Source organism: Rhinolophus ferrumequinum, chromosome 15 (genome assembly GCF_004115265.2).
Source record: "Rhinolophus ferrumequinum isolate MPI-CBG mRhiFer1 chromosome 15, mRhiFer1_v1.p, whole genome shotgun sequence".
NCBI classification, from domain to species: domain Eukaryota; kingdom Metazoa; phylum Chordata; class Mammalia; order Chiroptera; family Rhinolophidae; genus Rhinolophus; species Rhinolophus ferrumequinum.
The window spans coordinates 24,646,850-24,662,411 of record NC_046298.1 but is presented as its reverse complement, the minus strand read 5'-3'; the positions used below and the strand labels follow the sequence as shown (position 1 = coordinate 24,662,411).

Genomic DNA, 15,562 nt, shown 5'->3' with positions numbered 1-15,562 from the left:
GAGCTAGGATTTAGATAGATGGAAAAAACGGGGTACAGAGGAACAGAAGAGGATGAAGCACGTTCAGAAGCCACAGAAATAGTGTGAACAATATGTTAGCTCCAGAGAAGTCTGAGCAGAAAGGTAAAAATTACTTGAGGCAAATGGTGTGAGAAATTGAGCTTTGTTAATTGGAACATGCACTATTCGGAAGGAAGGTGGGAAATGAAGTCGGGAAAGATTGCCTAAGATGCTCTTATAAAGAGAAATGACCCGTCTGGGGGGTTCCTAGAGGGTGAGTGAGAGGGCTCTTCACAGTTCAGTTACCATACTGGGGTCTTTTCAAGGACTGTCCTTCCTTGTCCCCAAAGAATTTGGTGTAAGTCCTTCTCAGAGAACTGCTATTTAATGAATGAACAGTACATATTTTAAACTTAATAGTTTGGCCCGAGTAAACTAGTAGGCAGTCAGTTAATCACTGCTTCTAATTTTATGTAGTGACTACCACCAAGCCTCATAGTACTAGGCTTAGACGACTTAGTAGTCAAGTAATCAATATAATGAATTAGACACTTGCAATATGATCAGGTTGTATTCCACCAAAATGAAATGAAACTTGGGCAAAATTATAATCAGTAAGTAAGTAAGGATGAATAAATTGTCCATCTGCATTTGACTTGTGTTAGTCATATCCAGTATCCTTACATTATGCACTGGTGCTTAGAGCTTCTTTTCTCAGTAATAAAATTTTAAAAAATCATGCCTCTGCTGCTAAGGACTTTCAAATACGTGACCACTATTGAAAATACCGAAATGCTCCAGCAGTGGTAAGCTTATTTCCTCTCTTTCTTTCATAAGATTTAATGAAAACAAAAAGATGCTTGAATATTTACACCTCTCCAATGTCTCTTTTATAATCTTCTCAACTAATAGCAGGAAAATTAGGTGTTGTCTTTTTTTCTGAGTTATACAGAGCCCCAAGGCTCAATTTTCTATCATACCTACAGGGCAAAGAGGTGCCAAAAATCTCAAATGTTGGAGAATCCCACTAACATTCTGCTTTCGACTGTGACATCTGGCTTCAAATACGCTTTTGTGACTTCATGGCAACTCGCATTTAAATTAGTTTGCATGTCTCAAAAGAAGAGAAGAAGAGGGAGAGGGGGCTCTGGAGTCTCATTCTGCTAGAGAAAACTGACTCCCAGATGTCTTTCATAATCCCCGCCAAACCCAAGACTCAGAAGCAGATCTGTGCTCAATCCATCCAGGGCTTTGGTCTCGATTGGGACATACAGGAGTAGTTTAGAGGTAGGAGAGTCTGGACTTCGTCATTTCACCTCCAATACTGAAAAACCTCCCTTAACCCCCCCATATCTTAGCCACTCCTCTCCATCCTACTGTGGGTCCTTCATTCCTTCATTTTTTGATGTGCCTTTGAAGCCATTAGTATGTCCCACCTGTGCCACTTTCCATGGGTCCAGTCCCATCCCAGTGACTACACTGGTCTGGCTTTATCCCTTTTGGAATGAGAAGTACGCATGGGAATAACACGGCAGTAGGTGCATATGTTACTTTTATCATTGAAAACAAGTAATGGCAATAGCAATATTATGGGAAACATCCAAAAAATTGAACACCCTAATCTCATTCCCCTAACATAGCAACACGCCTCATTTTTCAGAGCTTTTGTCTGTAAACACATGTGCAGTGACCACGTCCCCGCTACAATTTAGCACTCACCATATAAAATGTAGGTTCCCAGGGGTTTGAGAAGGCTGAGGCCTTTCCCTGTGTTGTCCCCACAGAGGCAATCCAAAACAATGTCCACTCCTTCAGCAGAGATTCTGCATGGTGAGAAGACAAAGAACAATACTATAAGCTGTCAAAGACCAAACAGTCGGTCCCTTTCCCTTGCTGTGCCATATTGTTTACTCCCAGAATCAGGAAGTAGCTCTCGGAGTAGCAGTGAATTGGGCAGAGGCCTGGGAGGTGGATTTATCGTGCTGGGTCCAACTAGAAGAATTTTACAAAGCTGGAGGCAGCTAAGAATCTGGCTGGTGACTGATATCGGGAACCAGCCTGAGCTAGGAGAACAAGCATGGAGGTCACTGTCAGACAGTCTCAGTTTGTATCTAGCTGCTTCACTCAGCTTCTCTAAGCCTTAGCTTTGTCTTTTGTAAAGTGGAACTAACATGTTTCTTTGTGCTAAAAATGAAGTGCGGGGACAAATGAAATGCTTGGGCCATTGCCAGCATTAGTTGCGACTGATAACATAAGACCCAGTCTTATTTTACTGTAAGACTGGGACTTACATAATATAATAAATATAAGACTGGGTCTTATATTAATTTTTGCTCCAAAAGATGCATTAGAGCTGATTGTCCGGCTAGGTCTTATTTTCGGGGAAACAAGGTAACAGTCACCCCACAACTCAGTCAGTCGTGGACAATTAACATTTGTGGAGCTTGAATTATGCGCCAAGCAAGCTCTGTCCAAGGTGCTGGAGATACAGTGGTGAAAAAAGCAAACATGTTCCCCGTCTTCATGGGGCTTCCGGTCTCATAGGGATTGGCTTTCTTCCCTCCCCACATCCTTCCTCAGTGAAGATATCAAAGGCACGTTAATTTAACTTGCAAACTTCTGCTTGTCTAATCTCCAGGTTCAGTCTAAAACATAGTCTTAGAGGAAAAGGGTTAGATAGAGAGGCTCCTCCTATAGCGATGGAAGCTTCCAGACTCAAGAGAATCCACATACTCTATTAAGAAGAAGATCCTTTCTTCCATTCATTTATTTATACATTCATTGATTCACTCACTCACTCACTCACTCGATCACTTACTCATGCATTTAACAACCGTCTACTGGGGTTCTATTGTTAGAAGATATTACGCAGGAGGGAGCTGTTGAACAGGAAGGCTCTAAAGATTGTAGAGAAGATATTCATGCCCACAGAGCTCCCAATTGTGGCCGGGCCCTGCGCTGCTCAGAAAAGAATGGTGTATCCCCAGATTTGTGAGTTTGCAAGACTGTCTTGTCTTCGCACAGCTTTGTTTCTCTATCCCCACCCTCACCCCCCAGCAAAGGGCAGGCTCTACCGTGCTGATCAACGGCTGTGTCCACAGGGTCACTCACTAGGAAATGTCACGCGCATCTCCTGAGTTCCGCCACTGCCCCATGCCCCACGCCAGCTGAGTCTTGATGTGAGTGTGCCCTTCAAAACGCTCGAGCCCAACATCTAGCCCCTTACAAAGTTGCATCCAAAATGATCAGCTTAGCTCCCACCTAAGAGAGCTTTTATCTGAGCAGGGATGTCCTTTCAAGTACCACCTGTAAGTTCAGAACTAAGACGTTCGGCCAGGGGATCTCAAACCTAAGTGTGCGTCAGAATCTCCTGGAGAGTTCTTTGGCCGGTTAAAACACAAATTGCAACTTGCCCGTCCTCCCCTTCTCCTCCTAGCTTCTGATTCAGTTGTTCAGGGGTGGGGCCCAAGGAATTGCATTTCTAACAAGTTCTCAGGAGATGCTAATTCCACCTCCACACTTGGAGAACCACCGGTCTAAGCCAGTTACTCAGGAGCCAACCCAGCATTTTTTTATTATTATTAGTAAATAATGTGTTCATTAAATATTAGCATTGGCACTGCACTAGGCACTGGGGGATATAGTGATGAGCCCAAACAGATTTGGTTTCTCCTCTTTTGGAGCTTACATTAGGCCGACATGAACCAATAATTATACAAATAAAAATTAAGTCAACACTGAATGCCACAGAGGTATTGTGAGACCATTTAAATCCAGAGTGTGCTTAATCGGGGCTGCCAGAGAAGGTGTCCCTGGAGAAGTGCTGAGGGGAGGGTGAAGGAGGTAGCTAGGTAAAGAGTGGTGGGAATAGTGTTCCAGGCAGAGGGAACAGCATGTGCAAAAGCCCCATGGTGGGAGGAGCCTGGCAAGCAGGAAAACTGGGAAGCAGCCAGTTGCGAGGGCTGGAGTAGAGAAAATGACAGGGAGCTCACTGCAAGACGAGGCTAGAGAGGCAGGCAGGAGTTGAAACAGACGCACTGTAGCAGTAGGTGGGCTCAAAGCTGATGCCTCACCCCTGGTGAGCAGTCTCCGCCTTGCATCCTGGGCTGAGTAACTAAGCCCTGGCTTCCTCACTTCTACCAGCTCCATTTTCTGCCAAGTTCGCTCACTCCTCTGGAAGTGGGACCCTTCTGGGCCACCAAGGCCTCCTTGTAAACTTCATTTCTCTGAACCCTCTCTCCTGGCCTGCAGAATGTCCACCTGTGCTCCGGAGCAGCGTTCCAAATGTTAGGCTGTGCGCACCGTCCAGGGCACTCCTAATGGACCTGCCCAGTCCCAACTTCTCACTTGTTGCCTGATGCCCCTCACATCTATATACTACTTGAGGGTCCACATTTTCTCTCAGAACCCGCCAAACACACCTTCTTGTATTAGTTGCCACCCCACCCCCCCGCCCCCGGGGGCCTGTTGCTCTATCCTCTGGATTCTGGTTCTGCAAGAAAGCAGGGCAGGCCCACAGCAAAGGGTGACCTCTAAGCTCCTGCCCACTTCCTCACCCTCACTCCCCACTAATTGTTCGAGGCCTGCTGACCTTCTGGCTCTTCCTAAAACCCTACGTCAGGGCTTTTGCACATGCTATAATCTCTGCCTGGACGGCCTTTCCTCAGCTCTCCTTAGAGCTGGCTGCTTCTCATCCTTCAGGTCTCACTCACATGTGACCGCCCCAGAGAAGCGGTAACCCACTACCCCATCTGAAGCGACAGCTCCCACCCCCAAGTTATATCTATTTTAGCTCCCTTTATGCGTTAGTGTCTAGAGATACTTTTTAGTATCTATCATGGGCTGTCAGTATTCTACTTATTCACTGACTGTCTCTTCCACCAAAATAGAAGCCCCATGACACAGGAAGCACATTTGTGCTGCTAATTTGTGTCCTCAGCCCTTCTCAACCTGCTGGACATAGCATTGGTTCCCAAGAAATAATGATTGATTGTATGAATTAATGATTAAATGGATACGTAAATGAATAAATGAAAGAAATGAAGAAAACATGTTAGACTAGTATCCCACATCTCTCTACCTGTGCTTCCTTCAAAGGACACATTTTTTGAATTCTACTGTATACCAAGAATTTCATAATTAATCATCATGACCAGCCTATGAGACGGGCATTTTTCTTTTTAATTTATTGGGGTGACAATTGTTAGTAAAATTACATAGATTTCAGGTGTACAATTCTGTATTACATCATCTATAAATCCCATTGTGTGTTCACCACCCAGAGTCAGTTCTCCTTCCATCACCATATATTTGGAGACAGGCATTTTTAACTCCTCCACCTTTTCGGTGAAGAAATAAAGGCTCACAAAAGCAATGCCTTGCCCAAGCTTACATAACTAGCACAGCTGGAATTTAAAGGCTGGTCTAGTTTAACAGCAATGCCGATGGCTTTTTCACCGCTCTGAATTTAAGACATAATAAATGTTCAGACCAGTATAATTATGGAAGTACTGCTTTAGCAAGCAGCTCTGGGGAGCCATCAACTTAATTTAGTCTTTGAAGAATTTGGGCTTAAACTTTGTCTTTTAAAATAAATACACATATATGCAGAATTAGACCATGTTTTTCCGTACAGGCAGGCCTAGAGGTTTCTATTTTCAATCTGCTTTTTTTTCATCCTAGCTGATAGGAGAGGTCCAAGGTCAGGGTCCTACACACTTGCCCTAAATTTCCAGCCACGGGACAAACATTCAGGAAGTGTTCACTTTCTGTGAGGCTCTGTGTGTGCTGAACTGGGAATTACACAGATGGAGGCTCAAGTTTATTCCTGCCATCTAGTAGCTCACAAGCTCCTGCTAGCAGCTCCTTTCAATGGAATGATTGTAAAAAGCACGAGCAGAGCAAGGTAACTTCTCAGCGACACAGTGTCATCCTCATTTCTAAGGTCCCCAGTTTCTGGGGGTGTCCACCTTGCCTGTACATGTCTAATCACAATTACATAAACATGGAGAGGGTGAGCACAGAGGGCCAAATACCACACTTGCTATGTCTGCCTTCTCTTGTCATCAATCTCTGTAGATTTTAAACAAACACCAGTAGCCCTAGTGCAGGAATTCTCTGGGCCAGATTCAGCAGCAAGATATTTTGGAATTGCTGATCCGAGACTGACAGGTCTGTCCTCCCTTGGTCCCCAACCCCTTTATTCTGAATGCCACCTCTTTGCTTCCCACCCACCTGGATTAGTGAAGAATTTCTCTTGAATGGTGGCAGGTCCCACAGAGCCGTTACTGGGAGAGAAACCCTTCCACTTTGCCAAATTAATTCCGCTGAATTGTAACTTTCATTTCCGATTGGATCCTTGGCTCACCCCTCAGTTCTCTTTCGGAATTCCCTTTCCTCGGAGAACTCACATGTGCCATAGCTTTAACCATCACCTCCAAGCTCATGATGGAGGGATAGGCTATTCCAGGCACCGGCACACAGTATGCTTCTTAGCAACTGTTTACTATTAGTGGCTTCCACATGTACTTAACGATACCGTCTCTAGGAATTCTTCATCACTTTCTCTTTTCTTTTCCCCAGCTGAGGGCACGCTCATTAATTTCCACTAAGTCTCAGTTTCTGTAAAGGACAAAGGTTCACTTGCAGGATTGTCTGAGGTCCACATAAAATGGTCTAATCAAAGTGTTCAGCAGAGTGAGAGGAGACTAGCAAAGCCTGGTGGTACTATCCACCGTGCCCTGGGCTCATTCTCCTTGCCTGGGACTCCTCCCTGCTTCCTCCTCTGCCTACTGAATGATTTCAAGCACCCCTTTTCAAGCACCCCCATCTTTCAAGCAGCCCCCTCAGGGGCTATCCACCCTGGCACTCTCTCTGGTTTTTCTCTCCTCTTTATTTTTGTGGCTCTTATCGTCAGCTGCCCACGATTCAAGGCTTCTAACTCTTCCACTTGGTTTTAAGCATAGTCATCGCTCTCCTCCCAAAGAAGGAGAAAGTGATGTAAAGGTTAGGTCTGTATCATAAATAATTGCTCCCTAGTCCCTGTACAATGCCTGGCTCAAGGCTGAGAATGTGTTCAAAAGCAGCTTACCGAATGAATGGTTTATAAAAGAGTTTTCATCTCAAGGAATTCTGTTATTATTTTTTCTAGTTTACCACACACATAATAGTATAACAAATAATATCCATGATCAAAAAACTAAAGAGAAAGGGCTCCACATTCCACTCCGATTGCATGTTAGTGGTTGGATTTTTTTCTCCCTTTCCTTCCTTTTTCTGTCCCTTTGAGCCAATAATTTATACAAAGCCGCGATCACAGTGTGGATGGAATTTGGCATTCTGCTTTTTTCACTCACTATGCTACCACGGGTTGTTTTTTTTTTTCTTTTTTTCCCGTTTTGTGACAGCTTCATAGTTATCTTTTTTTAGAGGCTGCATAATACTCAAGCGTGTGGGTGCAGCATAATCTACTGAACTGTTTCCTTTCTGTTGATAATGGAGGCTGCTTCTGCATTTGCAGGATTGCAGACAATGCTACAATTCACCCCGCAGGCATATGCTGAGCACCTACGGGGAATCAGAAGCAGTGCTTGGCTCTGCAGTAGGCGACTGTGGACCTGTTGCTTTTCTCTTCTCTTTGATTATTTCCTGAGCTTAGAATTCGTGAGACAGAGGGAATCAACATATTTGCAGATCCCCAGTCATTTTTAGCCTGATTCTAGGGTCTCTACTTAGAAACACAAAGAATTGTTGGAAATCCTCTTTGAAAGAAGGTGGTAGTGAGGTAGGTCTCAGATGCTGTTGCCTTCTGCTCTCCTGACAGTCAGTAGAAATCATGGAATCAGGGGCTAAGGGTAGCAGGTCCAGGACAGCGGACAAGGGGAGGGAGCAGGTATATGAGAAGTGGGGAGAACAGGAGCCCCCTGGTCACGGACTGTCACTTCTGACAAGAGCTGCCCCTCCTCTTCCCTCAATACTTCCCACATTCTACTACCTCTGGCTGCGTTGGTCTCCTTTCAGATTCTTGAATTGACCAACCCTTTCTCACCTGGGCCCGAGCACGTACCACTGCCTATAGTCAGAAATGCTCTTCGTTTGGCCAAATTTTCACCCTTCGATTCTCAGCCCAAATCTCCCTCTTTGATGGCTGATGTGTCTGATTTCCCATCTGCAGTATGTTTCCTAGTACCTTGCATTTCTCCAGCAGGTCACATAGCCAAAGAGTAAATCAGTGAATTTTAAAACTATTTCTTTTGTTCCCTCTTCCTCACCTGGACTCAAACTCCCTGAAGACAGTGACTCTCAAGGTGGTTTTGCTGGAGGCCCAGCCCTGGCACCATTCTGGCCCATCACAGACATTCAGTATTTAGTAAGCGGTCGGTGCATGAATAAAGGGAAGGATGCTTACAATAATATTATGAGGATGGAAGAAAAGATTGTCGACGGGATAGTGGTACATATTGCCATTATTCAGACCACAGCTTGAGTGATGCTAGCTAAAAGAAGGAAAAGCTACCTGCGGGTTATGAAAATAGGCAAAGGTATATCTAGGAAGTCTTTAAAGTATGCCTGCAATCTCTAGACATCTGAGAACCAGGCAGCGAACTTCTAATATCTAGCTTTAAAGCTCTCGGTTCACGTCCCACTGGAAATATTGGGACAACTTTAAATTACGTGTAAATCTCTACATCAAAAATTTAAAAACAATCCTGAAAACTGAGATTATCTGAAGACTCTCATTTCTAAGAAACTTCCCGAGTTTCACTTACTCTGGTCTAAAGCTGTCACCTCAAACAGCCAGATCGCCTACCCATTTGTCCTTCAATTTTCTATCTTACTGTGTCACTTGGAGAAAATTCTGCTGCTATTATTATGATGCTACCTGGACAACTTAATTCCTTTGCACCTTATAATGTAGGGCTGAGAAATGAAACTACAGAAACACTGGCTCTGGGACATCCCTGAATTCCGTCCGGAGCTGTGAGGGGAGCTGAACCTAACCATCAGCCTCCAGCTCTGAGCAGCAGAAGGAGTGACGTGCACCAATCACCTGAGCGGGTGGTGGCAGCTGGGTTTGCCATCTGAGTCCCTGTAGGGACGTGCTCATGGCCATGATCAATACCTTCCGGATTATAAGTGGGTCATGTTATAGGCTAGCGTCCTCCTGGGTGACCGCAACAGCTGGCAGACTGACCTCCCTACCTCTGGCCTCCACCCCGCCCCCATTCATTCTCTACCCACCACCGGTGACTGTTCAAAACCCAAATCTGATCATGTCACCACCTTTGTCCTTCGCTGGTGCTGTCATACCCAGGTTGGAGTGGACGTTTCCTTAGGCTGTTGTGTGAATGAATGAGACCTACGCTTCTCTGTCTTAAGGCAGTGTTATCAGCTAGCGTAAGAGCTTTGCAAGTTATCACTTAGCTTTGCAAGTCACTTACCTGCTCTGTTCCTGGGTTTTATCCTCCGCAAAAGGGGGAGAGTAATGGGGTTGTTGAGAGGATTAAATCAGCTCAAAATGTGGACTATTTAGTCCAGAGCTAGTCCGACTAAGCCCCCGATAGATGTTTAATATTATCACTATTATTAGTGGTATTAGTCCTCCTAGATGAACACCACTGTTCTTTCAGAGAGAGAAGAGCAAGGGGCGACCTGGAGCTCTTTCGGGCCGACACCTTACCTTTTCACTTCCTGCACATAGTCTGCATTTCTGTCGAAGAGGTGGGTCACAGAGTCTTTAATGGCTTCGTGCTTGAAAGTAGAAGCTGTTCCAAAGACAGTCACATTGGGGACAGTGGAACACAGCTGAGCCACAGCTTGGCCCTGGAAGTGGAATACAATAGACAAGTCACACAGGAGAGCTGTCACCCAACAACCAGTCTTGCTGGGTGTAGAGCAGGATGTCTCAACCTTGCCACTATTGACCATGTGTAGGCTGGATTAGTCTTTATTGTAGGGAGCTGACCGGTGCCTGGGATGTTTAGCAGCCTCCCTGCCTCCACCTACTGGGAGGCAGGAGCACCCCCATGTCCCCCCTTTTGACAAACCAAAATGTTTCCAGGCAGTTCAAAATGTCCCCTGGGGAACAAAACCTTCCTTGGTTGAGAACCACTGGTGTAGAGAAAAGTCAACGCGAGCCAGCAAAACCCCAACACCAAGACTTAACACCTATTATTTAACCACACTGAGCCTGGGGTTCCGCATATAAAGTAGCAATGATGGTACCCTGCTCCGTAGGGATCTTGGGAGATGTGTTAGTTTGGATTCCCCAGAAGCAGACCCTGAGGTAAAATCCAAGGGGCAAGTACTGTATCTGGAATGAGATTGCAGGAAATACCAGGGTATCAAGACAGAACTAGAAGTACAATAAAGGGTGTGTGATCGAGCCGGCATCCACCTCGGGCAACTGGGAGTCAATCCCTCTGAAGAACTCAGTGAGCAAGTGGAGAATACACTTCAGAGTTATCGCAACCGAGTGGTGAGGAAGCTGGAATACTTATCCGCAGAATTTCCAACTGATATCAATTGAGGGTTGCTTCTACAGCAGTATCTCTTATGCATGTCTGGCTTGTCCTTTTGGGCCAAGTACGCTGTCACAGCCAGACAGAAGCCCTAAGCAAACAACCTTTGACATGATGAATTGAGTGTAGAGAAGATATAGTGAGGCTGACAGCATTGGTTACAGGGGTGTCAAATGAGGCACTATGTAATACAGGCCACACACCTGGCACGAAACACGACACTTAATAGGTGCTCAATAAATTTTAATCATCTGTACCCCTTAGTGGCTTATTACATACCAGGGCTGAGATGTCCAGGCATGTAAAGAAAAGGCCAATGCACGAGGTTTAAATATTAAATGATCAGGAGAAATCATAAATGCAGTTAGAAATGGATGATTTTTTCCATATCCTTTTCCAATATGGTCAGAAATTTACGTCATTGAATTCTGTGACCATGTGCATTCAGACACCTTCCAATAAAACCCAATTTGCTGGTAAATAAGATGCATTCTAAAACCAAGTACTGTCACTTTCCCGTATCTCATCCGTTATCTCCAGGAGGCATACATTATTAAGGAAGGAAATTTTTCTACCAAAGTCATCTGTGATACTAATTTCTACCTCTAGCTTTATTTACATACTTTCAGATTGGTGGACTCAATTAGATTGGCAGGTCAATTTGCGGAAATTGAATTCTTCCAACATTCACAATTAAAGACAACATTGAGAGAATCAGAATGTCAGAGTTGGAAGATCATCCAATTACCTCCTTCCATTTTTATTTTGTGGATGAGGGAAGGGAACTCAGGAAGGTTAAGGTGACCCAGTTCTTCAGAGACAGATCTGAGATTTAAAGCAAGGTCTCCTGATTTCCAGTTATTGCCATTTTCTATTGTGCCATGTTGTCCATTTATTTTGACATTTAAGCTAAGCAGACTTTTAAATTGCTACTTAAAATGGACACAGCATGGACATACTCACTTGGAGGTCAACATTTCAGAACATGGGTGTGAAGCTAAGACTCCAGACAGGCTATAATTCTCCATTCCAAAAATAGCTTTGCTATTTGGTTAAGTTTTTTTATCCCCTGATTTTAGAGAACAAAGAGGGAACTACCCTAATTACTGAATGTAAATATCAGTAACCGACGTAGCAATCCTCTAAAATTCAACAGGGCTTGAGTTAACCTTTTTCATGCTGGGATGGAGATAAGAACCAGTTCCAATATCTGTGTAGTCCCTTCTGCCCTCTGTCCTTAAGCAAACATGATATTTATCCACTCAACTATTTTCCAAATCCCTATTATGTACTAGTCACACTGTGCTATAGATGCTAGAATGTCAGAAATGATTGACACACCTTAATCTCTAATTCTACTCCCAAGCCCCTCACTGCGTCCCAGACTTTTGTATTGAACTACCATTTTGGCACCTAGCGCCACCTAGGTTTCAAAAACAATGCGTCCAACTCAACTGATCTAAAACATAACTCAGAGCCATCTCCAACTGAGTTACTCCTTATATTAGTTTAAGACTTTTAGAACAAAGTACTACAAACTGGGTAGAATAAACAACATAAATTATTGTTTCACAGATCTGGCGGCTAGATGTCCAAAATCAAGGTGTTGGTGGGTTGGTTCCTTCTAATGGCTGTGAGGGAAAGAGAGAAGAGAGCTGATCCAGGCCTCTCTCCCTGGCTTATTGACGGCTGTCTTCTTCCTGTGTCTTCACATGGTCTTTCCTCTATGTGTTCCTGTGTCCATATTGTCCCTTCATGTAAAATAGATGCTAGTCATATTGGATTAGGGCCCACCCCGATGACCTCATTTTAACCTGATTACCTCTGGAAAGACCCTACCTGTATTTGAGGGCACATTCTAAGGTGTTGGGGATTAGGACTTCACCGTATGAATATGTGTGTGTGTGGGGGGGCATGATTCAACCCTTAACACTCCTCTTACTGCATTTCCTGCCTCGGTGGATGGAATCGCACCATTCACCCATCCCTAAAGCCAAGCATTATGGGGTTAATCTGGATTCTTCTTCTGCCCTCACCCTCACATTCAATGAGTCAGCAAGTGTGTTATTTACACTCAACATCCCTTGTGACTCTCAGACTTTTTCTCCCAGATTATGGCAACACTCTCCTAGCTGGCCTGGCTATTGCCAAGTGTATTTTACACTGTGGGCAGAGTGCTTTTTCTCTTACACAACACTGAGCATTTCACTATTTGTTTCAAAGCTTCCCCGTGCCTATCATGGCTTTGAGAATGAAATGCATACCTTTCACTTTATTGCCCAAGGCCAGCCTTCCTGGACCCGACCCAGTCTATCTCATTAACATGATTTCCCTCCACTCTTCCAACATCCGCTCCCTAGCAACATACAGAGCCTGAGCCATCACTGACTGACATTCCCCAGGAGCATGGCCCTCTGCAGCCTTCATCCCTCCCACAGCTGTCTCAGAATGAGCTCTGAACCTTATGTTACTGAGGGAGAAGCTAAGGTTTACAGAGGTTAGGTACCTGGTCCCAGGCCACGAGGATGAGTTGTGGCAGACGGTGGCCTGTTGTGCTTATCAGCTGTACAACTGTGAGTCACATATCGGTCCGTCTAGTCCCTTGTCTTAATATGTGGAGAGCAATACTATGTATACTCTGAGACTGTTGTGGGATTATATAACATAATGCATCTAAGGGCTTAGAACAGCGAATGCCATCAACATTTGCCGTTGCTACTACTATGACTACCCTGACTGGTCTTCTTGGTGTTTTTATTATATCAGCAGTAGGAGCGCCATCACCATCGCACCGCCAGCTCCTGAATGCGTCATGCTATCTTCGCGTCACGCTGATTTTCTCACATGCGTTTCCCCTGCCTGTCATGCCAGTCCTTCCACATCTTCAAGATCATAGCCACGTCCCCTGAGGCATCTCCCTCCCCAGCGTCCCAGGCAGTCTCTTGCCTCTTTTTGTACCACCATAGACCTGTGGTTCTTTCCTCCAAGACAGCAGCCACCACAACCATCTGTGGCTACTAACTGACCCATCTGTGAGCGCCACGTGGTTCAGGGACTGTGTTTCATTCGGCCCTGTACCCCAGGGCCTGTCACATAGCAGGTGTTCGCTAAAGCTTTTGAACGGATGCTGGAGACATTAGAGGAGTTTGATGTAGTGAGGAAGCCCCGTCATCATTTTGCAGATTTCTGTGTCCTCCAAAGTGCAGAGCGGGAACAAAGCAGAGACTTAATCAATACGTCCAATCTCTGACCCAGAACTTGACCATTTTCCATTTTTAAGAGAAAGATACATGTGGTAGAAAAATGAGATGATAGAAGTGACTGGGTTACTTATATATTTATCTCATTATTTAATAGATAATATTATGAATATTTTATATGTCATATACAATACAATAATTGTCAGATACAATTATATATATCAATAATATGTCATTAGAATAATGTATTAGTATTCTATGTATATATGTATAATTAGTATACATACATATACATATATAATTAATAATAACATTCCATTTATCATATGTAATTAGCATAATAATACCGTTGTCCTCCCTTATCTGCGGTTTTGTTTTCCACAGTTTCAGTTACCTGCAGTCAACCACAATTCGGAGATATTAAATGGAAATTCCAGAAAGAAACAATTCATAAGTTTTAAACCGTGCACCTTTCTGAGGAGTGCCATGAAATCCCTGCCTGTCCCGCTCCGTCCCGCCCAGGCTGTGACTCATCCCTTTGGGCAGCATATCCACACTGTACACGATCCCTTTCCATTAGTCACTTAGGTGTCCTCTTGGTTATCAGATCAACTGTCACCGTGTTGCAATGCTTGTGTCTAAGTAATTTTTATTTTGTTATCATTGTTCTATTTTATTATTATTGTTAATCTCTTACTGTGCCTAATGTATCAATTAAAATTTATCATAGGTACATATGTATAAGAAAAACCATAGTATATATAGGATTCGATACTATGCAGTTTCAGACGTCCGCTGGGGGGTCATGGACTGCACCCACCGTGGATAAGAGGGCACTGCTGTAATTCATAACGAATATGATTGTTATATGTATACGTAATATATAATTATTATAATATATAAGTATATGTAAATAACAGGCGGAAAATACAAATCCAGTGCACATCTATTTGCAGCATACCCCCCCCCCCACCTTTTAGCTCTGCATTAATTCAGTCAGGCAGTGACTGGCCCTTGCAAGACCCTCAATGTCTAAAGTAAACAATGTTCATCATTCTGCATTTAAGCAGAACAGTGCTTTCCCTCACATGTATAGAAAATCTGTACTCTCCCTTCTCCAACTCCCAAGGTGAGTGCAGGATTGTCACCTAATTTATCCTTGTTTCTCCCACGTGCCCAGCAAATGGCATAGACTCAATAACATTTGTGGAAGACAAAATGAATTTTCAATAGAAAGGATTTTGCAATTTACCTGCAGACCCAGAACATAAAATGAACAAGACAATCCATTCTCCGAGCAATAGCAGTAAATGGAGATATGCATGTACTTGTTTTTAATTGATTTTCCTTTCCTTCCTCAGAATGTAAGAATTCTACAGCAAGCCTCTGCTTTTCGTCGCTGTGGCTAACAATACAGCGGGAACAGCAGCTGCGGCTCCTTTTGTCTCACCACAAGCCAGGTACTGTGCTAAAGGGCTTCGTTAAATCCTTAAACCACTCGTAGAATATTTTTGTTTCCCTTTTATACCTGAATATGGGGATTCCGAGAGGGAAAGGAACTTGTCTAAGGTTGGATGGCTTGTAAATGATACAGCAGAGAGTCAAACTCAGGGGCAAGGCCACTCTATTTAGTTTTCTTATCCATCCAGAGAAGCACTCAAGTTGGTGACATGGAACTGAAGTCTTAGAGAAAAACCATGGGTCCTTCGCATCAATCTGGAAGGCTTCATTGATCCACTGTTTGGATAGCGTGTCTCAGGTTCATACAGGTGAACGTATTTCAACCAGCCCAGTCCAAATTTCAGGGCTCTTGAGGTTCCCTCAAGCAGAGCATAGACAGTG

General features: G+C 44.1%; 1 protein-coding gene across 1 annotated transcript in view; it reads right to left on the bottom strand.

Annotated features, from left to right (window-relative positions):
* Positions 1–15,562, bottom strand: part of VAT1L (vesicle amine transport 1 like) — a 144,669-nt gene that overhangs the window by 71,064 nt on the left and 58,043 nt on the right. Inside the window, exons 4-5 of the mRNA XM_033128944.1 lie at positions 9,680–9,822; positions 1,720–1,823 (exon numbers count right to left, since the gene is read on the bottom strand). Of these exons, the coding sequence (XP_032984835.1) occupies positions 1,720–1,823; positions 9,680–9,822 (247 nt within the window). The remainder of the gene's footprint in view (positions 1–1,719; positions 1,824–9,679; positions 9,823–15,562) is intronic.